At 40.0% G+C, this 25,656-nt stretch overlaps 2 protein-coding genes across 2 annotated transcripts in view; both read right to left on the bottom strand.

Moving 5' to 3' along the window:
- Positions 1 to 3,282: 3,282 nt before the first annotated feature.
- LOC113025153 (carbohydrate sulfotransferase 6-like) lies at positions 3,283 to 6,842 on the bottom strand. The gene has a single exon (XM_026172626.1). The coding sequence runs from the start codon at positions 6,828 to 6,830 to the stop codon at positions 5,634 to 5,636; it is 1,197 nt and encodes a 398-aa protein (XP_026028411.1). The 5' UTR covers positions 6,831 to 6,842; the 3' UTR covers positions 3,283 to 5,633.
- tmem231 (transmembrane protein 231) overlaps positions 6,842 to 25,656 on the bottom strand; it is a 38,499-nt gene continuing 19,684 nt past the window's right edge. Inside the window, exons 7-8 of the mRNA XM_026172627.1 lie at positions 16,140 to 16,336; positions 6,842 to 6,909 (exon numbers count right to left, since the gene is read on the bottom strand). Of these exons, the coding sequence (XP_026028412.1) occupies positions 6,849 to 6,909; positions 16,140 to 16,336 (258 nt within the window). The 3' untranslated portion in view covers positions 6,842 to 6,848. The remainder of the gene's footprint in view (positions 6,910 to 16,139; positions 16,337 to 25,656) is intronic.

Below are 25,656 nucleotides of genomic sequence, written 5' to 3'. Positions count from 1 at the left end.
CACACACACACACACACACACACACACACACACACACACACGCAAAACAAGACATTGGACATGCAAACGTAGCAGCCACGATAACACAAAAAAACAAATATAAATATATATTTAAATATCCCCCCCCCCCCCCCCCCCCCCCCCCCCATTTCTTTGTACTTTCACGTCCATTCCGAGAATTCTGGCAATTTCCCTTAAGGAACTCGGTGACATTTGTGAGTTCTTATAAGCGATGATTATTATTTTCTCCGAGGTCTGCAGCAGATCTTATGAACTAGACCAGCAAAAATGCCACTTACTGCCGTTGGGGGTGAGTGGATGAAAACAGGACAAAGACACGGTGAAAGAGAGGCAGAGGTGAATAACCAATGATTAAATGCGTAAAGAGAGGCGTAAAAACACGCAGCGAGTGAAAAAGGTGAGTGAAGAAACAATGCGTCATGGAAATCCCCCAGCAGCCTTGACCTATTGCAGAGTAAATAGAATAGAATAGAATGCTTTTTATTGTCACTATAAACATATACAATGGTATACCCATACCTGTAAACATGGTATACCCGTACCGCAGACATGTTAGAAAGAAAGAAGAGTGAAGTCCATAGTTATGCAGCACTATATACAGATGAACAGTATTCAAAAATAACAAATATTCAAACATCGGGAAAAAAGTGTTATATATTTACCATTAATTAAGTATTGCACAGTAGTTATGGTAGTTTAGTGTGTGTATAGAGGGAGGTCCTTGGATTGGGTGAAGCAGGTTGAACAGGTCAACACCAGGGTGGGAGCTGTCCTTGATAGTGTTTGTTGCTCTGCTGAGGCAGCAGGATTAACAACTGTCCATCAGGGAGGGGACAGGACAGCCCATGATGCCAAGGAAGGATTGAGGGCCACCTGATCCAGCCTTAACTCTAAGCTTTATTAAAAGAGAAGTTTTAAGCCTAATCTTAAAAGTAGAGCGGCTGTCTGTCTACCAAATCCAAATGTTTTATCATTGAAACTTTTGCTCGTCTTTGGGAACCTGTGACGAATGGCTTCACTCCTTCATGTTTTCAGAGCAACATCTCGCACACACAGACACACTAAAACACACTCACATGCAGTCATTGAATGTATTTACTGTCTTGCTTTCCATACAGTAACTTCATGATTGACTGCATAGGGAACATCAGTAAATTGCACAGAAACATATAGTCCCATGAATGTGGGTATTAGGGAAATTCTTTTATTATTTTATTATTCTTTTACAATATGCATGGAGGAAGTTGAGAGAGGTACAGCAGTGAGTATAACAGCCATACAGTTCTGTCATACAGTCTGATCACGAAAACGTAAATACCCACATCAAGGCTTACTGCAGTAAGAACCAAGGTCAGGTTAACTATTAATTTAACAATATCTAGTGCATCTGCAGCAGTCGTGATAGCATGACACAGTGGGACACTGATTCTTAGAGCGCGTAAGTCTGTCGAAATCAGAGTTTGGGAAATATCCATCATACGTGTGTGCAGCTACAAAGAAGTCATTCATCAGGTTTTGCAGTTACCGTTAAAGCATGAGCTCACATCGAAATTGCAAAACAACTGGAAAGACTGTCCAAGTTTGTGGTACGTCACCAAACAAGAGCATGTAGCAGAACAAGCTGCGTGTCACTGTAAGAGAGGATTTGACAGGTTTTTCATTGTTTTTGCAACCCGCACACACTTAAACACTCAACACCCCTGACTTTCTGAAGCTTCCCATTATACCGGTTATACTTTCTGTAACAACATTTAATGTGCTGTCTTTTATCAAGAGGGATGATTGGTGGAAGACAATGCATGTTTTGATAATCACTTAATTATTTCAGCTATTTTACAAGCAGATATGCTGACTTATCAACATCTGCTTTTCTTTGTCTGATATGACAAAGGTCTAGGTAGTCTAGGTATCATTCTGCAAAAGACCAAATAATTAAAATAATAAAAAATAATAATTATAGGCAGTTTGGCGATTATTAGAAATACTTATCTGCAACCACAGTGCTGTTATCCTCCAATGATTTCAAAGGGCAGCAAAGTTGATTCTCAGAATCAGAGCGTCATCTGAGTCAATTAATATTTTAAGTGACTTGGCATTGTTAAGCTCGTTTTCTGAAAGATTATGTCATAATTGTCCTGAAATTTGCTGTCCAAAGTCCAAAATTTCTGCTGGTGTCTGTTTGTGGTGAGCATCAGATCAAAGTTAAGAATTATAAATTGTAATTATAATTAGCTTCTAGTGCACTTTCAGGCCCGTGAGACTCATTTAGACTCTCGGACACTAAGCCATGGCTCTTTGCGAAGTGCACACATTTCTGCATATCTGCCATTCAAAGACACTTTTTATAGAGTTTATTTTATGTAATATTCAATACTGAACTGTATGTGGGAGCCAAATCTTCAGCCCTGCTGAGAATCCATGTGGGACTTTACTTCCATGGGCATATCATGCAGGCCAGTTACATGCAAATACCAAAGGGTCATTTATAGCTGACATATGAAATTATCTTGCAGACCAGTTATATATAACAGAATAGTAACTGCTCAGCTGGGGTTCCAAGCAATTCAAGCAGGTACTAAAATATGACATCATACCCAGAGTGCGTGCCACCAATTGGCTGGTCAGTGGTATCACTCAGTGGGTTATTCACAAAAATCAAAGCTGCTATTTCTGAAATCCAGCAACGAGGAAAATGGCTACAAAAACAATGCTCTGTTCATCCAGTCTCACAAAAAACCACAGACTGAGCAACAGTTACATCGTTGCCTCGACATCCACCTTTGTTGTAGCATTCATGTCACATACTAATTATGTCACAGGACCCTCGTCAGCATTGCTATGACGAAGACCACACACATTAGGTAGATTCCTATGTGAACAACAATATGGTGAAATGTACATTTATTCAACTAGCATTCTCACATTCTCTTGCACAATCTTGCAAAATCAAATACTCTCAGATCCATATGTTTTTCAAGGGTCTTCTGAGCCGCTTTCAGGCCTTTTTTGCATAGTGAAATCTTCTACAATGATTGAACATGAATATCTCAAAGACTGTCAAAGATAACCTGCCATGGTTACTAGAATCAACAAGTGAATGAAAATGGCATTTTATTTACAATAAATGCAATTTTCTTGTTGAAAAGTATTCTATATCCTTAATTTTGTATTGTAATGAAATATTAAATAAATAAGAAAGTTATTTTAATTATTTGTGCTCAAATATGCAACTTTCCAGGACAGCTTGAAATTGTTTTTAATATTTTAAACAGCCATTTCACATTTTCTACCATGAACGTAAAACAGAGACAGTCGAACAGCAAATGTTCTGAACGTTGGCTGTTTTGAAACAGAGTAACCCATGTGTAAATTTTTGCATCTCACAGTAAATGTTAGGCCCTGACAGTGTCCGGCTGTGACCTTTTATTTTAACTATGTTGTTTATGTATTGTGAACGGTACTATTTTTATTCTTTACTCTTCTGAGAACATGCTTCCTAGTACAGGGCTCTATGGTCACATGATTAGTGGTGGTATTCTCCAACGCATGTTCAGTTTCACGTCAAAATATGCCTCTAATTTTTCCACTACTCTTTGCTCTGCTTTGAGCTTGCTGGACCGCCCATCCCTTCAAACTGGAGAGCACTAGTTTCCTTTTGAGATCTTGAGTCTGTGTATTTAAGATTTTATCTTTGCTTATGGAAAAGAGACCCAAACCAGTGCAAAAGAGATTCTAACCAGTGTTTTAATGAGTAGAATAACCCATTTAAAGTTCCCATTGATGAAATAAACCTTAAATCAGAGTACATATCATCTCAAATAAACAATATTTTGTTATGTATTTTACTCCATGATGTAAAACACTTCTGTACATCATAGCAAGTTTCCAAAAATGTACAAGTGAAGATATTGTTTCAATCAGAACACTAAGTCATATATGAAACACAAAACTCACACCAAGTTATAGCTGAAGTCCATCTTTAAAAAAAAAAACCCATGACAATTTTTTATGCATTAAAAAAAATTAATGTACATTTTTTACTACAAAGCACCCTAAACACGATTAACAGTAGTTCATTTATCCTTTTTCTCTTACTGTAAAGATATAAATCAACGTGATTTAACATTTGCTACTCATTAAAAGACATTTCAGTGTAATCAAGTATTAATCAATAAAACAGACAGATCCCGTAAACAAATGTAAATAATGACACTGAGCACTTTTATTCAGTTTAAGTAAACATGTTAATTCCACTCCTTCATGAATGTATACCTTCATAGCTACAATACACTGTGGAAGTGAGGAGTTTCAAGTGGGAGCAAAAAAAATAATGTTTAAATTCTCAGGCACTTAAATGGAGCCAGGATGCAAAATAACGCTGTTAGTTCTGAGCTGAGAGCAGGTCTGAGAAGGAACAGATAATCTATCCCATGCTGTGAGACTTTTGTCAGTTACATCAATATATTTTGATGTGTCAGACATTCATTTGCAGAGTAACAGGAGACTGACTCCATCTTAAAGCAACATTTATGGCAGGTTTTAGTAACAGCGTTGGCGTGCTTGACTCATTTTGGAGCAAAAAAACCATGATTTTTTGTCAATACCTGTTTTTTTATACTGCAGGGTGTCTGGTGATTTCCGCCCATTACTTTTTACTGCGGGATGAATTAAGCTTGAGTCCAGTTAGTGAGTTTCCTGGCTGTACCGTATTAATAACATGCACATTGCTAAGAGAGGGTAGGTGCGTTTCATTGTGCTAATGCATTTTCTCACGGCTCTCTGCAGCTTCTTAACTTTTCTCACACTATCAGCATGAGAAAAGTATGTGAGGTGCCAAATGACTAGCCCTTCAGTTCTAAGTGCTGTTAGTGCGTTAACACATCAGGTGCTGGTGATACTTGGAGGCTGGTCAGTATTTATGCATCGTGTTGCACCATTAAAGACTTTGCATAGGAAACATTTGTATTTATTTGTTCTATGCGTCTTGGTTGTCCTTGAGGTGCACATAAGGGATTTGAAGAGCAAGAGTAGCCACTAGAAAGCATCAAATAGCATCATCATCATCATGAATCAAGCCTTCAGGAGACAATGGTTTGATGCATATGCTTAAAACAATGTGGCATGCAACGGCCAATGGCCGGCTCTGTGTGTTTAATGTGGCACATCATAAATCAGGATTTTGGTTATGTTACATCGTTTTGTCATAAATTGTTTTGTCAGTGAGTCTGTGGACTGTTTTTGTGTGTGGTCTGTGCCTTTAAGAGACTATACATGTCCCTTGTCTGATTGGGTGAGCTGTTTTGGGCTGGCTTCAAAATGGCATCTGCTGATTGGCCCCCACTGTCAACTGGCCACTTCAAAAACTGTGTCTCCATACATCCCCTGACAGCAGCTGACACCAGACCTAGTTTTGATTAGTTTGATTTCTTGCTTTTGACCTTGGTTTACCCCAGAGTTAATGGTTTCAGTTTTGGTATTATTGGTGTCCCCACTTCGGCCTCCAAACCAGGAGAACCAGGGCAGGGTGGTACCGTTATCCGGTCCTTTGAGTAGTCCATTCTTTAAAAAGTCTGTTTTTATTCCTGTTTTAACAAGTCTTTGTCATTCCAGTTCTAATTGTTGTTAGGGTGCTGTGTTTTATCAGGCAACCAGCTGAACTGATAGGGTTCCCGTGGCACCAGGAGATCTATGTCAAGCCTCTTCTGTTCCTTTTCACTGTTCACCGTCCTGTACCCGAGCAACGACATGGCCCCTTTACACACTTCCTGGATTCGTCTGACCTTGTTGTATGGCAGCATGGTGCGCCAAGCCTGGGAGACGTTGGTAGCGCTCCTCGACGTAATCTTGAAGGCCTCTTTAATAGAGCCTTTGCCTTTTCCGTGGGTCACCTTGTAGATCCATGTGGCCAGCTCTGTGGTCATCTCCAGACCTACAAACTGATACATGGCATTGATCTCCTCGAGTGGATTGCGTGCCATGTCCTCGTAGCGAACCAATTTGTAGCGGCCTTTTAGAAACGGAGGGGGCTTCAGGACCGCCCTCTCGTTGATACGCACATGGCTGCGACAAATCTCCTGCATGACCTGATACTGTACCTCTGCTTCCTTAATGCGTTTCTGTTCCAAGACGATTGCGTTATCACTCATAAAGGCCTTGGCTGACTCTTCCCTAGACCGCACAACTGCCCGTGGGTCTCGGACCAGGTGGATGATGCGGAGATTTAAGTTCGAGTCCTGCAAAAGTGGATAAAGTGATTCCAGTTCAAAGAGCCGCACATCTTTGTACACCACGTGAGAGTAAGAGTCACACGCCTGCTCTACCCCCTGCAATCCCTCAGCACCACATTTCTCTAGGCACAGAGTCTGGTTGCTGAACTGATTACGTGGCGTAAGAGAACAGATTGGTGGCGAGCACAGAGCTCGACTGTGACTCCACATAAACAAAGACGACACATTGGGGTACTCTGGAAGGTAGGACTCCATCACTGAGAAGTCACACTGGAACACGCTCCGTAAGAGATCCCTCACTGCCATTCGAAGCGCCCTTGCACCGTTTTTCTGCAGTTTGGTCCACACATGCCAACTGGGCTCCATAAGATAGAAGACAGACGGGTGCTGACTGAACACCTGGCCCAGGAAGGATGAGCCTGATCTCCACGATGACAGCAGCAGAACATGGACTTTGGCGTTGGAGGGTTGTGGGTCACAGGGGCTGAGTTGGGTGTACCAGCTAAAGAACAGCACTACTCCTGCCCCCTGTAAAATCACCAGAAACATCATGGTGCTGCAGTTCACTCTGTAGCGCGGCATCGTGGCTGTGAGCTGCTGTCAGACAGTCGTCCTTTGTTTGAATCCTCTCTTTGGTCCTGTGTTGAGGTGTTTATCTTTGCTGCATGAAAAAGCAAGACAGACAGAGAGAGAGAAATTCATATTCAAGATTTGACAATCATGTTTATGCAGCACTCAAAATCTCTTGCAAATTATTATCAAGCATGTGTCAAGAAGAGAGAGCCCATACGCTCTTATAAATTAGCTGACTTTGGGACATTAATAGTGACACAACATTGATTAAGAAAATATGACTTTTGTTATCAGTTTTTTTATCTGATGAAAAGCTCAAATAATAAATAAATTAGATTAATTTTACTTAGAGACTAGTTATACTTGCTCCAGTAAATGAGGCCTTGTGCAGCTTTAAATGCTAAAAAAAATTACATGTATAGTGGAAGTATTTTAAACTGTTTTAATTTTGATGATTATGGCTCATGAAAATCAGAAATCTATTATCTCAAAGTGTTAGCATATTTAATTCAAAGTTTGCATATGAATGGCGTGTATTTCTCAGTCTATTTTAGCACTAAAACCACAATCATGGGGACAACTGCCGATGCAACAGTTACCCAAATGATCATCGACATCCTGTACAAAGATTTTTGTATTTGTATTTTGTACCTAGGCTCATAGCGCCTAGGTACAGGAGTCCAGGTTTTTGAATGGTTTGAGATACTATGTCCTCTATGTTGGTGGTGGTGGTTGGTCTACTGTGTTTCATCGAGTCCAAAGCCAACACAGCATTTCCCAGGAGATGTGTGAACACTTCATGCTTATATCTCCTGACAAGCTTTATGGACATGCTGCTTCCCTTTTCCAACATGACATAGCACCTGCCCACAGCTCAAAAACATCATTACTGTGTGTGACTGGCCTGACCTGGCACCCCAGCAGTGCAACAATGTGATCGCCTCCCTGCCACACCACACGTGCTGAAATTCTTGGCAAATAAGTCCCAACCAAGTAATGAGTTTGTAAATATGGTTTAAGTAAATTTTAAATACTTTTATCATGTGTCTGACAAAACATAATCTGAGATACTGAAATGATGATTTAATGAGCTTTAAGCCCATAATCCCTGAGTAAAGAAACATTTTACATAGAACCTAACAATAAACTAGTGCAGAGTGAACTCAGGTCAAAGAAGTGGAGCAATATCCTTTAAGAGCACTACTTAGAAATCCATTGCGTTCTTATTCTATTACAGTTTTGTTTTCATCTAAAGTCTCACCTTAGACATTTTATAGAGATGTCTGCAAAGATTATGGCTAATGTCAGTGCGTCAAATTACAAGCTGAGCAAGTTTCAACAATTTAAAAGGATTCAAATGACACTCAGCCAGTCAGACTAAGTCACTAGCTTATATCTGTTATAGCCCATATAATGTTTATATCTAACTTTGTAAATAATGTGTTGCTAATATTATTAAGTGTACTGACAGCTAATAAACCAAAGATAGGTTCATTTGATAGATACACTCCTCACACTTGGAACACATCATGCACTGACTGTACCTGACAAAGTCACGTGCTACACACAGCACAGTCAGACCTTCCGGCACAATCTCAGCAAAAACTGTGAAAAGGTATTTGAATCATTCATTACCTTTTCAGGTTTATTTTTACCCATTCATGTTCGCACCTTCATTTTCAGTGCAGATAAAACAGATAAGCAGATAAGATTGCAAAACGCTCTTGCAAATTTTTCCTGTTGTACTTCTGTGTTTGTAATTAGCTCAGTGCATTTTTACCTCATTCTTTCTACATATACGCACGAGCATACATCCATTGTCACAGTCTATTTTAAGTGACTCAGTTTCCATTACAAAATCACATAAATTCCAAAGAACCACCTCCCATTCTGCTTGCTTTTTATTATTATTATTTATTTATGATGTGTTCTACAATATTTGTCAATTTAACCAATTTTGCAGGGCAATCTTCATATACAAGATTAATTTTCATATATGAGAGACCTGACAGAATATGGAAATGACTTTTGTGCTTTTTCCTGCCTATCTTGAAATCTTTGAAGCATTTCCACTGGACTAAACATGTTAAAAACAAAGACTGTGCTGAGAATTCAGTGACATTTACAAGCAAAGCTGTCATCCAGAGAACAAGTTAGAAGCATGATTGCATCTTAATTGGTGGATTTTGAGACATTTGTTTGTGTCCCTCGTTGCTGCAGGAGAACTTCATGCTGGTTTGGAATGCAGAGAGAGCTCGGGTTAGTGCAGAGAGAAAACTGCAAACACTGGCACGGCTTCACTGAATGATTTTTCCTGCATCATGCCACTGTAGCAAGCGGCCTTTATGTAGCTGTTCAGTGTACATTTTTAAGGATTGAAGAAGAAAAAAGTTCATTTACATTAAATGTGTTTTCATAGAAAATAAAGGGTCCAGTTTTATTGTTACTTCATTGCATATGAGATGGTTTTAGTAAAGTTATAACTTTTGGCTACTTTTAAATGCGATACTTTCTATTGATACTTTTTAGATACTTTTAAACCAACCCTATACAAAACTCTGATCTCTCCCCTAATGTTCCAATGTCACGCAACATGCTAACATGTGAGGCGTGTCACCTCACCGGCGGCTTATGACAGGAATGCTGTCACCTGATGACAGTTGAAAATACTGGCAGCATTCTTCTTTCGCCGAGTGCAGGAAGAAGGAAGAAGAGCAAGATCCCTGATGATAAAGCAAATCATGGTAGTATGTCATAAGATGTCTGAACAGGCTGGGACACGAGCTAATCAACTTTTGACCCTCGAGATAGTGAAACAGTGATAGTGAAATCCTAGTGTGGCAATAACTACCTAGTTAGTTGGTAACTGATGTGAACCACCCTTCTTAAACATTTTGAATCACATGGGCTGATTTTGAACATGGTGAAAAAATCAGACCTAAACATCACACATTAATAATAATAATAATAATGGATTGGATTTAGCGCTTTTCAAGGCACCCAAAGCGCTTTACAATGCCACTATTCATTCACTCTCACACATTAACCACTGAAACTTTACACAGGTATTAATCACGCCACTGTATTCCTGCTCTCTCTGTTTCTCTGGGTCGTCTGACTGTTGGGAATTTCCCTCTGTATCAATGTAGAGTCATTACCTTACATACAAATTGCCTCGAGGTGATTGTTGCTGGGATTTGGTGATATATTTAAAAAATCTATTTCATTTATTGAAACTATCAGGTGTCAGGGCATTTAGCCACCTGCTACTCACAGATAGAAGGGCCTGAGTTTGACTCGTGTATCTGGGGCCTTTCTGTGTGGAGTTTGCATATTTTCTCAATGTTTGTGTGAGTCTTCTCTGGGTACTCTGGCTTCCTCACACAGTCCAAAGTTCGTGGGAATTAGTATTTAATTATTTAATTATTAATTAGTGATTCCAAATTTCCCATAGGTATGAATTGCTGTGTGTCTCTCTGTGTCAGCCCTCTTTCAGATTCCAGGGTATGCCCTACCTCTCAACCCTATGACAGCTGGGATAGGCTCCAGCCCCCCCCTGGTGCATGAAAGTATCAGTCAAAGATTCAATCCTCAAATATTTTCAGACAAGCACTTATTCATCCACCGAAAAACACACGCTAAGCTCGACATTTAGCTAATAACAGAAGATGAAACCTGAGAAAGTTACAGTCTTGTTAGCTGCTGATCCTTTCCCTATAAGAACCCCTTACCTGTTGAGTAACCTTCCTCTTAAACTTTCAGATAAATGCAGAAAAAAAATCTTAAAAATTAACAACTTGTGACAACTGGCAAAAGAAATCTTTCAAACCATATTTACTCACTTGTACTGAAAGGCAGGATTTTATTGTATTATTTTCTAACTGAGCTATCACTAAATACTAAAATATCTGGATGAATGTCTTGCTTAAACTGTTATGCGCGTCCACATACTTGCATGTGGGCGCAGATCTGATGTAGAGGCAATAATGCCAGGTAATGTCAAGTTTCAGATCACTTTGTACTCTCTTAAATTTCAACAGGCTGCTCAGCTGAAAAAGTGATGCTGCACAATTTAGCATTGTAAGACTGAAGTGCTGAATCGTCAAAAAAACGAAAATCCCGACTGGCTTTCAAAGATGCTGTTAAATGATATTTAACTGCTGAAAACAGCAAGCACTGTGCACTCAGACATAAGGTGACATGGATCCATCACATGCAAAACTGCCTGAGGCTGTAATCTGCCCTTTAATTTGAAATGCTAACATGAGCCTGCAGTGTCACAGACACAGTGGATAAACAGGGACAAGCCTGCAGAATGCCGCCCAAGATCAACATCATTTCTGTTAGAAATATAAAGAACATTTATACTGGAGATGAATTTCTCAACCCACAATTAAAGGAGCGATGGCAATCTGTCTTAAGTTTGGGATCACAGAAACTAAAGCGGGACAAACCACATATGAAGCTACAAGTGTGTTGGTGGAGCAGATCAGGTGTGATGGCGCAGTGGGAAAAAAAGATTATTCTCAAAATTGTCAAATTCTTTTGTACTGTGACTTCAGTAGAACTGTTTTGTTTGTAGGGAGACGAATCAGCTGACCAGGGCACTAGTCAAATGAAGTTTATAAATATGATTCCATACAAGAGGATGATAAATGACACTGGCATTTTGCTGCTGGGATTCTTTCACCTGTGCTTTGACAAATTTCATTTACTGATTTTAAATCTGTTTTCGTCTTGCAAGTTCCCGTTTTTTTAGTTATGTTCCAAGTATTGGACAGCTGGACTGGACAGAAACAGCGACTCATTATAAAATTAAAGAAAGTAAGTGTGCTCTGCAGAAAAGTAAGCCCAAAATTAATGAAGGTCTTTTTGTTGGTTCTAAAATCTGTGAACTGATACTTGACGATGAGTTTGAATGGAAACCGGAGCCAAGTGAATCAGTAGCCTGGGAAGCATTAGTGCAGGTTGTCCAAAATTTACTTTGGAATCACAGAGCAGAGAATTTTGCTAAAATCACATCAGCTAACGAGTGCAAAATGTCACTGAAGATGCACTTTTGTTCACCCAAACCTGGGCAAAGTCAATGATGAGCGTGGAAAAAGATAAAAGATCAAATAAAATGTTGGAAAACTGATACCGGGACAGTGTAATCTGAGCTTGATGGTTGACTGCTTCTGGTTCTTTGTAAAAGACATGCATGCTCAGTACAAGTGCTAAAGTAAGTGGCTAAAACATTTTTGAGCAGACATTTTTTTGACAGTCTCAAATGTATGCTCAACTGTGAGGTTCAACCATGTGCACCTCACAGTTGAGCAAAAGTTCAGCACAGTTCATTACTGTAAATGTTGCCACAGTTCCCTAGCACTAACTAATCCCAGCAGCCTGCACACGCAGCCTTTAAATTGATCTGAATGCAGTTCCCTGATCAGGCTGCATGAAGAACATACTTGACATTAGGTATTACCCCGCCTCTTAGATTTAATTACTCATGAAGGTGCTGACATGTTAAGACTTTCTCTCCTGTTTATGTCTTGAACAGATTAGACAGCACACTGAACAATGGAGAAGTAAACAAAAGGTAAATGCTTTTAATACCCCAATCTTCATCTGGATTTATATAATTTATGACTGTGTGATATTATACACACGCACCTTGTGTAAACATGGATCTGCAGCGTCTTGTGTGCAGACATTGTGCGACACCTTGCGTGCAGCTGCTCGTGCACTGTTTGTTTGCAGTGAGACTGAGTCTGGGAACAGATGCGTCTCTTTCTGTTTGCCAGCAGAGACGTGGTGAGTCCAAGTGCAGGAGACACTTTGCTGTCTTTGTGAGGAGAACAGTGCTGGCAAGCAGCACCGTGAACTACAGCGCTGCAACACCGAAGAGATCCAGATATTCGTCTGCTAAGAAGCATACATTATTGCACCTGCATGGCGAGCTGCGCCAGCTGCAACCTTTCCTTGTGATTATCATTTCTGACAAAGCGGCTACTCGAAAACACTCGCTGCTCGTCCTGCTCAGCTCTGTGTGCATGAAAGAACACAGGCTCTCAGGGTTGTTTCGGGGTGTCTTGCAGCTGCTTGATCAGTGGATAAATAAACCACAGAGTCAGCCAAACCTCAACAATGCACTTAAATTAAATCACTCGCTTTGTTCATGAAGTCTGCCTGAAGGTGGCCATTCTTTAATTGTACTTTGTGATGTTTGTAGTTGGTAATGGAATGCATATAAGAGCTGCAGAGTGCTCTTTAGACCACTCTCTATCTTGTAAGTGTACAGATCCAACTCTAAAAAGCTTCTTAAACATATGACAAAAGATTTGAGCCGATATGTGTATAAACAAAATCAATGAGCCTTTCAAGCTGGCCTATCACATACTCTGTAGTCTTTGTGAACCTGAACCGTACTTGTTTCTGAAAAGTAAAAATAAACATTTGCTCAGTTTTGACGTAGTTGTTCACACATTGGCCAAACAAGCAAAAGATCCCTAGTTTGTTCCCAGGAGAAGGAGAGTTTGTGGGTGCTCTTGGCCCATCAGCCAATCGTGGAAAAGAGTAAACTTCTTAAGTGCAAACAGCTAAAATGAAGCCAAATGTTAAAAACCGTGAAAAGTGCCCGTTGTCCCTGTCTGTACTTTCAAAAATGTATATTTGGATATTTTATGGGGGTTTTCTCCTATGAAACTCTGCGTTCACCTTCTATGGATGCACAATCTGATACTGGACACAGGTTCAGTCCTATTCAGTTCATTGTTGCTCTGCATTTATAACTCTACATAGCAGAAGCGTTGCTCCTGTTACCAGCAGCACAGCTAATATAGCATGGAGGAAGCTGGCAGCACAGGTTCAACAGTCGGGAGGTATTCCAAGCATACTGCATCAACAGCTTTACATATTTGAAGTGGTTTTTACTGCTTATCAAACTGTTGCCAAGTGGGGTGACTCAACTGAAAATCTCCAACAACAGTGCTTTCTTTGTTGGTTTCTCTCTCGCTCTGTTTACTTTAACACATGTTGGGAGGCTTTTACTATACTCACTGTAACATAAAGTGTTGATAATCTTGGTTAATATTAAAATAATCTCTCATTTCACCTGCCTCCTATTACACCAGTCTCCTTCCCCTGCTCTGACAGCAGGGTGCAGTAAAGACCTGGTCGTTTTCTTCTGTAAGCAGACCTGAAACAAACATTGACACTGAAAACATGATTCATGTGTGTTTTCTTTCCACCTCTTCTTTCTTTTTGCATTTACATTTATCAGCTGTTATAAATGCTGATATTCAGCAAATCACCAGCCACCAATTTTTTGCAAGCTATTAAATTTCAAGACTTGGTGGCGTTTAAAACAGCGCAAATAAGATAGAAAAGAAAGAAATAAAGTGTTTGCAAAAGAGGGAAATGGAATTTTAAAATACAAAGTGTTAGAACAACTTTTAAAAATGTCTATCTCAATAGCAGGAGTTAAATTATGGAACAGTCTAACAGAAGAAATTAAAGAAAGTAACAACATAAACCAGTTTAAAGTGAAATATAAAAAACTGATTTTTAACAAATATAAGAATGAAGAAAACGGGGTAAACCCAGGGCGGTAATGTTGTTCGTAATAGTGTTTTAGTTTGTTTGTCTCATCATTTGTGAATCTGCAAACGTTGCCACTCAGTCCTTATTTATATGAAAGTAACTATACTGTGGTGGGGCTTGTTTATTTGTTTTGTTTGTTTGTTTGTTTGTTTTGATTTACTTTTGCTTCATATGTTGTTTGTTTAATTTAAGGCTAAAACAAAATGAAATCAATGAGAGGTAAAATTTGAGGCGGTAGGGACTAATAAGTGTATACTTCTGCCTACTCCGTTTCAAACAAAAGAATGGAATGATATTTTGTAATGATTGTGAATTCACGTTTGAAATAAAAATGAAATGAACTGAACTAAATCATAAATAAATCAGCTCATAAAATTTGTTTATTTTCTGTAAATGTTCCTTAAGCATGTGCTTATATAGAAACAGTCTCTCAGCTATCCTCCGTCAGAAACACCTTTGACATTATGACTCATATTTCTTCTCATAACCTGAAACACTCATAGACACATCCAGTATTTCCTCTGATGTCACAGTCCCTTGATGTGTTTCTCAAAAATTAAATTGTAGTTTCCTTTAGAGTACGAACAACGTAATAACAAAGCCAGTGTTCTTGGTTTGCTTTGTTCTTGGCCGTTACTGATTCCCCCTTTCGTGTTATCAATACTGCTTTGTCTTTTATCTCCACTCCCTTTGAATATTTAACCAGTTTAACACTAATACGAAAGCACACATAAGTAATGGTCAGTGGTACCCATGCACCAGTCAGCTGGGATGCATCTTTTTTTTTTTCAGACATTATTTGGTAACTTTATATTTTTGCTGTGGATTTCTACACTGTCACTATCACAAAGTGCTCTTAATCCACTTACTATTATTATTGTTATCTCTTCCATTGAATAGCGATTTGTGTGTTTGCAGATCAGCTGAAGTAATCTTATCAACTACCCACTGGAAACGCTATAGAGGAAAGCCCACATTTAAGGATGATTGACACGGGCACTTGAGCAGAGCAGGCTTCCTCATATTACCTCTATAAGTTTACAGTTAGTTCAAACACTCAGTCTCAGGAGTACCCATCACCATTCTTTCTTTTATATATATATAAACATTATGTCAAATTCTGTTTCAAAATTGGGGGGAAGAGAAAAATTTTAAATGAAAGGCAGTGTGACAAATTTAATAGCTTTACACCTGATGTTTTTGAAAAAAAAAAAAAAGCTATATATTCATCTGTACGACAGATAGAGTCTCACATTTTAGACTGCTGCTCAGCGTGTGGCCCGTATAATGTCTGTCTGTGAAGCACAAACGTGACATGAATATTGGCAGCTTTTAATTACTTCATTCATTCACTGCCTTCAAATGAACCCCGTGGAATCTGGTAAATATTGTACAGAATAAAAACGGCCGAAGAGGCTTGTAGCTGGCACTTGTAATCACATTACAGAAGACTGTGTAACGGCACAGACCAAACTAACTCTGAGGGGATAAACGGGGGGTAATGGAGTCCCCTGCGCCTACCTGGGTGGTCACGGATTCTGATCTTTGGAGTTTCGTTACATTGTTGCGTTGCTCGGTCTTAAAGACGAATTTATTGACATGGTTGTAAAAGAATCGCCAAGATGGGCAGAAAAGAGGGTCGTAACCGTAGAGAAGCGAGCGGGTTGTAGTTTATTCGTCTTTTTTTTTTTTTTTTACCTCTTATTCCACCAAAGAGAAAGAAAAAAGTCTCACCTTTTATTTTGTTGTCGGTCGCGCTGTCTGACAACGGAGCCGGTCCACAGTCCTCTGAACTCTCCTCTCCTCCGCCGCCCTCGGTCACCAGCTGCTCGGAGAACTTTCTTGTAGTGGCCGTGCACAAGGCGCAGTTTTGAGACGTGGCCGGTGGCAGTGCAGGGCTGACGGGCTGGCAGAGGGCTGGGCGGGGGCTGCTGGTCACAGAGATAGGAGAGTGGTGGAAGGTGGGTGGGTGCGTGGATGGGTGTAACGGAACAGTTATAAAGGCGACATTTACGGCGCATCGATGGCAGACATCCTTCCCAACATTTATTCTTGTGTGTGGTGCAGTAGGCTACAGATGTTAACTGCCCTGTGGTCCAGTCCCAGTGTTTTATCTCCGTTACCAGCTGCAATGCAGCCACTACCTTTATAACTCTGTGTTTATTGTACTTACATTTTAACCCATCCGATCTTTTTTGGCCACTGAAAACATGTTTACAGAACTATTGTTATGTTTTATATTGTTATATTTGTGCTGTCCTCTTGGTCAGATTACGCTTTAAAAAGACATTTTTAATGTGAACGAGATTTTGATATCATTCACGAGGGATACATTTGACATATATTTCACATATCCTCCCGAGAACCAGCAAACAAGTATCTTCCAGTTTAACGTTTTTTGTGATGCCCTGCCTATTTGAACGTAGAGGCGACTCAAAAACATGAGGTATCATTGGAAAGGCACAGATGTCCCCGTTTGAGCTCACTTTAGGGCTTATTACAGTAGCTTGAATAAATCAAAAGATGTAGACCAAAAACAGATGTCCATTTGTCCAGTTTTTGGCAAATACACACTTTCAAGTCACTTTTCTATTCAAAAATAACTTTGCAAACAGGAGAGACACTAGATCAAAACTAGATCTAAACTCAAGGACGCGTGAGGAAAGTTGACATTGTCGTCAGAACATTTCCATCCTATTTGTTTTTGCTATTTTCAGTACAGTCAAGCTTTAAAACTAGCTGCACAAGCTGACGGGTAGCCTCTCTTTACTTTCAAAGATAAATGAGGGGTCCTCCTCTGCACTGGCTCATCGGCTCAGTGTCCTCCCCAGTTATGCTGGTTATCATCATGGCTGCAGAAGCACGAAGCTGCTGAACTCTACTGAATCTCCAAATATTGATTCTGTTCATCTGGACGTAGCGTTTTCAGTGGGAGACTACTGAATAATTCAACTGAGCTCGCATTGCATTAATGTGGGGGTTTTAAGTTTTCATTACAATGTCTCACTGTCTGCAAGGGCCCCTCATCATAACTTTTCTAACAGGCTACAATTTCAAGTGTCCATCCTCCGTTTTGATAAGGGACTTAACCAAGGTGTCGTTGAGCATTGTGCCAACAGGCAGGAGAACACACAGGGCTTAAATACACACAGCAGCAATCAGGGGATGACTGATGTTTATTTACAGGGTGGTGTAGTGGCAAACAAGCAGTGAGGGATGACAGGGAAGTAAAGAAACCTAAACTGGAAAAACTAAAGAGCAAACCTGAGAACATACAAAATGGGGAGAGTGGCAGAGAGCCACAGACAGGGAAAAGGACACTGTGGAACACAGACGAACCAACAACAGGCAGGAGAACACACAGGGCTTAAATACACACAGCAGTAATCAGGGGATGAGAGACAGGAGGGCAACACAGCTGGAAGAAGTCAGAGGTGACGGGACAGGGGAAACGTAAACTGAACACACTCACACGAGACAGGGACCTTCAGAATAAAACAGGAAACTCAGACACAGAACCAGACAAGACACTGAACTAACTAAACAGACAGATTCACAAACAGACAGTGTGACAGCATAGACAGACAGAACACAGAAGTGGGACCAGGGTAAGCACAGAACAGAAACCTAACAAACAGTAAATCAAAACAGAATACATACTCAGGATAAACAAAAGCATAAAGAAACACAAAACACTGAGTCGGCAGACTCAGGACCATCACACAGTAAAGCAGCATCTGTTTCGTCCAGCATCTGTGCTTGTTGCACCTTATAGGTTTCACCATCCTTTTGTTTTGCAGGTTGTTGGATTATAATATTATTTTATGCCATGTTAGACCCCTAATTAAAGATTGTGAATTATTCTGTAGTTTTGGTTTGCATTATTCTCCTGAATTAGAAGAAGGTGATAACTATTGCATTTGTTAAACTGATTTGCATTACATTAGACTGCTGATTTATTGTGAATGAATGATATTGTTTTATGATGCATTATACTGCTGAGTTATAATAATAATAATAATACATTTTATTTAAATAGCGCCTTTCAAAGCACCCAAGGACACTGTACAACAGATAAAAACTGGAAACATACACAATGATAAAAATAGAAGATAAAAGTTAAAACATACAGAAATTTAAGAATAGGCAATTTTAAACAGATGAGTTTTGAGGGTGGACTTAAAAAGAGAGAATGAACTAATATTTCTGAGGTCCGGGGGTAGGGAATTCCAAAGTCGAGGGGCAGAGCAGCTAAAGGCCCTCCCTCCCATTGTGATCAGACGAGCAGAGGGAACAGAGAGAGAAAGAGAAGATGAAGATCTGAGGCAGCGGGATGGGAGCTTCATCTGTAATAAGTCAGAGAGGTACGGTGGAGAGAGAGAATGAATAGCCTTGAATGTATACAGAATTATTTTAAAATGGATGCGAAATTTGACCGGGAGCCAGTGAAGTTGCTTCAGGATTGGGGAGATGTGGTGGGTAGAAGAAGTCCTAGTAATAATACGGGCAGCAGAGTTCTGGACACGTTGGAGCTTGTTGATAGATTTTTGTGTAAGGCCAAATAATAATGAGTTGCAGTAGTCAATTCTAGAGATAACAAGATTATGGATGAGAATGGCAGTGGCGTGAGGTGTGAGGAAGGGGCGGAGGCGATTAATGTTACGGAGTTGGAAATATGCTGCACGTGTAATATTATTGATATGTGAGTTAAAGGATAATGTGCTATCGAGAATGACACCCAAGCTTTTCACAGAGGGAGAGATAGGGACCAGCGAGTTATTGATGGTGAGAGAGAAATTGTTAATTCTGGATAGCAGTCGTTTAGTGCCAACCAGAAGAAGTTCCGATTTATTGCTGTTGAGTTTAAGAAAGTTGGAGGAGAACCAAGAATTAAGTTCAGCTAGACAGAGGATGAGGGAGGGTGGAGGAAGAGTAGAGTCAGGTTTGGTAGAGAGATAGAGCTGGGTGTCATCGGCGTAGCAGTGGAACTGAATATTATATTTACGAAAAATATGTCCGAGTGGAAGAAGGTAGATGATGAAAAGAAGGGGCCCGAGGACAGATCCCTGGGGCACCCCAGTGGATAAAGGAGAAAGCTGAGAAGTGAAGGATTTTAATTGAATGAACTGAGTGCGGTCAGATAGGTATGATTTAAACCAGGCTAGTGGAGTGTGAGAGAGACCAATAGAAGCTAATCTGCTAAGGAGAATGGGATGAGAGATGGTGTCAAAAGCTGCACTCAGATCAAGAAGGATAAGGATGGAGAGGAGACCAGAATCAGCTGCTACAAGAAGGTCGTTTGTTATTTTTATAAGAGCAGTTTCAGTGCTATGTAGAGGACGAAAGCCAGACTGGAACTGTTCGTAAAGGTTATTATCAGTTAGGTGAAGATGGACTTGTGAAGCAACTATTCTTTCAAGGATTTTTGAGAGAAATGGTAGATTGGAGATAGGACGAAAATTATTAAAGTTGTTGGGATCTAGACCAGTTTTTTTCAGAATTGGGGTAATAGCAGCAACTTTGAAGGAAGCAGGAACAGTTCCAGTGGTGAGTGAAGAGTGAATAATAGCAGATATGAGGGGAAGGAGAGGGAGTAAGCAGGCTTTGACGAGGACAGTGGGGATAGGATCGAGCTGGCAGGTAGAAGGCTTTGATTTATGGATGAGATCAGCAATATCAGCTAAGGATGGAAGTTGAAAAAAAGAGAGGAAGTGAGAAGGGGGAGAAGTTAGGACAGAGAAGCTACATTGAGCATTAGGGTCCAGGTCTAAGTGTATTTTATGAATTTTATCAATAAAGAATAGCATTAGAGCATCACAGAAGTTAGATGAATAGAGATGAGCAGGGAGAGAATCAGGTGGCCTGTTAAAAGAGTTGAATAGTGAGAAAAGGGTCTTGGTAGAGTTCTCACTTGAGCAGACAATAGCAGAGTAATAAGCAGATTTGGTTTGACTAATACATTCCTGGTAAAACAGAACGTGGTTATTAAACATATCCTTATGAATAGTAAGGCCAGTTTTCTTATAGAGACGTTCAAGCTGTCGGCCTTTAGCTTTCAGTAGCCGGAGTTCAGGGGTGTACCAGGGTGCAGAGCGAGAAAAAAGTACAGTTCTGGTTTTTTGTGGAGCCAGGGAATTTAAAATACTACTAAGGCTATGATTATAAAAAAGTACCAGGTCCTCTTGAATAGCTAAGTTGTTAGAAGACAAGCAGCTAGAAAAAGCAGAGGAAAGGATATCAAGATTTATATTCTTGATATTCCGGAAAGAGATAATACGGGGATTGTTAATTACAGAGAGGGTCATGTGAACATTAAAGGAGAGAAGTAGATGGTCCGAAATTAGCAGTTCGTCAGCTCTACAGATGGAGGGGGTAAGTCCAGAACAGCAGACTAGGTCCAAAGTGTGGCCCTTAATGTGGGTAGGGAAGTTTATGTATTGTTTAAGGCTGAAGCTATCAAGGCAGGATAGAAGGTCCTTGGTAAGGGGATGGTCGCAGTTATCCACGTGAACGTTAAAGTCACCCAGCAATATTATATTAGGGGAGACAGTAGCTAGATTGGTCAGCAGATCGGCAAAGTCACTGATAAAAACAGAATTAAATTTTGGGGGGCGGTAGATGACAGCTATTACAGTTGGGGTAGGTCCTGAAAGTTGACAGACAACAGATTCAAAGGAGCTGTACGTAGGGGCGGACAGCGGCGAGACTTTCCAGTTCTCGCGATAGATTATCGCGAGGCCACCACCACGGCCGGACTCGCGAGGTTGGCAGGTGTAAACAAACCCCGGGGGGGTGGAGTCGTTGAGTTGCGAAAAGTCATTGGGCTGTTGCCATGTCTCAGTCAAGCAGAAAAAGTCAAACTTACGGTCTGTTAGGAGATCCTGGATGAGATGTCCTTTGTTCGTAAGCGAACGGATATTAAGCAGGCCAAAGTTGACAGAAATACTGTCGGACTGGATGAGAGTGTTAGCCGACCTAGGCAGACTAGTCAGAACATTGTGGTCAATAGACCTGCAGGGGTTCCGTTGAGAGCGACCAGAGGTGGACCAGAAGGACTGAATTGGTTTGGAATTATCCTGATGGAAATACCGACGGGAGCCTCGATGTACGTACTTTCGACGAGGGAGGAAGGCAATGTCCGTGTGGAAATGAAGAGCAGCCAACGGCAGAGCAGCTAAAGAGAAGCGGAGCCGGAGGAGCTCATCAGCTGTATATTGATGAAGTCCAGTGCCGAGTCGGTAGATCGATGACATAAGGATCCAGACCCACACTGAGAGTACATAGATCCTGAAAGGCCACATCATGGACAGGAACAGCCGGGTAGGGACACTGACATTCTGTTCTGCAATTGTTATTCACTTGTATTTTATAATTTGACTTTACATACTGCTAGGTGGTTTGTAAAGTTTACAATAACTAGTATTATCATTATGCTATATTTTCAAAAATATATAATAATCTCCAGAGGTGTGGACTCGAGTCACATGACTTGGACTCGAGTCAGACTCGAGTCATTAATTTTATGACTTTAGACTTGACTTGAAAAAATGTTCTAAGACTTGTGACTTGACTTGGACTTTTACACCAATGACTTGGGACTTGAATTGGACTTGAACCGGTTTACTTGAAAAGACTTGATATTTTACCCCAAATATAAAATTTAACATGCATATTATATGGAGATTGAAAATGTGACGTCATTCACGGGTAGAACCGCAAAGGATTCTGGGAACTCGTGGCAAGCGGTACTAGCGCACGCAGGCTTTCAATTAAAATCAGTTATACAGCGATAAAAAGAAACACAAAAATGTCAAGAAGCTGTTGTATTATTAACTGCAATAGCCGGTCGCATGACAGCCACGGGAAGCCGACGGGTAAAGAGATCGGTTGTTATCGGATTACGTCGTTGAAGAGAAATTGTTCGAGCCATGTTTCCGAAGTAACAAAGACGCGACGGATGGCCTGGATAGCAGCCATTCAAAGATCAAATATAACGTCCTAGAACACTCCAGCTCACAGGTTAGTCTGCTCCAAGCATTTACACAAAGGTCAGTCTGCTGTTGTAGTTAATGCGTCATTTTTCTTAACATAATTGGTGATATAGGTTACAAGCAAGTCTGGCGCTGAACAGAAATTGTCGCGTTATGCTCCTTTATTTATTGTGCATAAATAGTAAATTATCCTGACACAATATTGTGTTTCGCTTCTGTTATTATGGTACACTGACAAAAACATATACTTTTATTCACAGGATAAAACAGGTTTTTGTATCACTAATTGCCCAGTACGATTACAGCATACAATATTATTGTCACTGCTACATTTCTGTGATGCTACCAGAAATTATTTCCACTACTAATTAATTACCGTTGAGCTCAAAGGTCCTATTAATAAACGGTTAACGAATGTGTATTTATGACGACAATTTGTGAGACTGGTAAACTTATGATAGGTACGATGGTCTTTCGTTCTACACGGTGCGTTTCAAGGTCCTGCACCCATCCGTCGGTAAACTGTACCTGGGCTTGTTGCAGTGACCTGAAGTTACTAAACTTCATGAGTGTATGCACTCACTCCAAGAACCGTATAATTATAAATATGCATATAAATATGCTAAGATGAGATAGCTGACTTCATCTAACTAGCAAATGTTTTCCAGGCTACGTTGGTGATACAGTTTTTTTTAATGTGTATGATATTTTTGTCATGCGATTTTAAAGCTGGTCCTACAACCGCATCCAAGAATAACATGCAGCTTATCTCAGAACTGTCGGTGAAAATTATTCTTGGAGCTAGGTTTAATTGAGCTGCATTTTAAAGAGGTGCAATTTCACAATTTGTGTATATTTTCTAAGTTCACTATTTTGTATGTGTTGAGAAAAACACAGATTTTAAAATTACATGGTCTAATATTTACATTTAGCATATAACTGCAACATTATTTTTTCGTTTGTTTTTTTTAAAGACTCGAAAGGACTTGAAATTCAAAGTTTCAGACTTGTGACTTGACTCGGACTTTTACACCAGTGACTTGAGACTCGACTCTGACTTGCCTGACATTACTTGAGACTTGACTTGAGACTTGAGGATAAAGACTTGAGACTTACTTGAGACTTGCAAAACAATGACTTGGTCCCACCTCTGATAATCTCAAAAGTAATGCCTTGGAGTAGAAAATAGTAATGCTTTATTAAAATTTAAAACTAAAGTACAGTATTTGAATGTGTGTATTGTGTCTACTGTTTGCAAATATTTCTAACTTTTATTTGAATATTCAGTTTCCTACCATCTTCTCTTAAAGGGTAATTGCCAGGTATCCCGCCCTCCCCCTTCGCACACACATGCACACAAAGAAAACACACAGTATAATTCACAGCCTCATTATAGTGAATAAATATTTATGCCATTTACACCATCAAACTTAGATTGCTAAGGATGAAGAACCTTTTGTTCTTTAAAGAACCATTTGTAATAGCTGAAGAACCATCCACAAAATAAAAAGGTTCTTTGACGTATGATGGTTCTTTAAAGAACCATGAAGACATCTGAAGAACCATTTAAGAACCATAATTTTTCTGAGTGTAGAGGCGACCCAAAAACATGAGGTATCATTGGAAAGGCACAGATGTCTCCGTTTGAGCTCACTTTAGGGCTTATTACGGTAGCTTGAATAAATCAAAAGATGTAGACCAAAAACAGATGTCCATTTGTCCAGTTTTTGGCAAATACACTTTCAAGTCACTTTTCTATTCAAAAATAACTTTGCAAACAGGAGAGACACTAGATCAAAACTAGATCTAAACTCAAGGATGCGTGAGGAAAGTTGACATTGTCGTCAGAACATTTCCATCCTATTTGTTTTTGCTATTTTCAGTACAGTCAAGCTTTAAAACTAGCTGCACAAGCTGACGGGTAGATAAATGAGGGGTCCTCCTCTGCACTGGCTCATCGGCTCAGTGTCCTCCCCAGTTATGCTGGTTATCATCATGGCTGCAGAAGCACGAAGCTGCTGAACTCTACTGAATCTCCAAATATTGATTCTGTTCATCTGGACGTAGCGTTTTCAGTGGGAGACTACTGAATAATTCAACTGAGCTCGCATTGCATTAATGTGGGGGTTTTAAGTTTTCATTACAATGTCTCACTGTCTGCAAGGGCCCCTCATCATAACTTTTCTAACAGGCTACAATTTCAAGTGTCCATCCTCCGTTTTGATAAGGGACTTAACCAAGGTGTCGTTGAGCATTGTGCCAACAGGCAGGAGAACACACAGGGCTTAAATACACACAGCAGCAATCAGGGGATGACTGATGTTTATTTACAGGGTGGTGTAGTGGCAAACAAGCAGTGAGGGATGACAGGGAAGTAAAGAAACCTAAACTGGAAAAACTAAAGAGCAAACCTGAGAACATACAAAATGGGGAGAGTGGCAGAGAGCCACAGACAGGGAAAAGGACACTGTGGAACACAGACGAACCAACAACAGGCAGGAGAACACACAGGGCTTAAATACACACAGCAGTAATCAGGGGATGAGAGACAGGAGGGCAACACAGCTGGAAGAAGTCAGAGGTGACGGGACAGGGGAAACGTAAACTGAACACACTCACACGAGACAGGGACCTTCAGAATAAAACAGGAAACTCAGACACAGAACCAGACAAGACACTGAACTAACTAAACAGACAGATTCACAAACAGACAGTGTGACAGCATAGACAGACAGAACACAGAAGTGGGACCAGGGTAAGCACAGAACAGAAACCTAACAAACAGTAAATCAAAACAGAATACATACTCAGGATAAACAAAAGCATAAAGAAACACAAAACACTGAGTCGGCAGACTCAGGACCATCACACAGTAAAGCAGCATCTGTTTCGTCCAGCATCTGTGCTTGTTGCACCTTATAGGTTTCACCATCCTTTTGTTTTGCAGGTTGTTGGATTATAATATTATTTTATGCCATGTTAGACCCCTAATTAAAGATTGTGAATTATTCTGTAGTTTTGGTTTGCATTATTCTCCTGAATTAGAAGAAGGTGATAACTATTGCATTTGTTAAACTGATTTGCATTACATTAGACTGCTGATTTATTGTGAATGAATGATATTGTTTTATGATGCATTATACTGCTGAGTTATAATAATAATAATAATACATTTTATTTAAATAGCGCCTTTCAAAGCACCCAAGGACACTGTACAACAGATAAAAACTGGAAACATACACAATGATAAAAATAGAAGA

This window comes from Astatotilapia calliptera, chromosome 7 (assembly GCF_900246225.1).
Source record: "Astatotilapia calliptera chromosome 7, fAstCal1.2, whole genome shotgun sequence".
Lineage (NCBI taxonomy): Eukaryota > Metazoa > Chordata > Actinopteri > Cichliformes > Cichlidae > Astatotilapia > Astatotilapia calliptera.
Note: the sequence above shows the minus strand (reverse complement) of the source record. Positions and strands in the feature narration are given on the sequence as shown.

Excerpts from the sequence above, each read along its gene's own strand:
- LOC113025153 (XM_026172626.1), bottom strand. The coding sequence starts at position 6,830 with ATGCCGCGCTACAGAGTGAACTGCAGCACCATGATGTTTCTGGTGATT.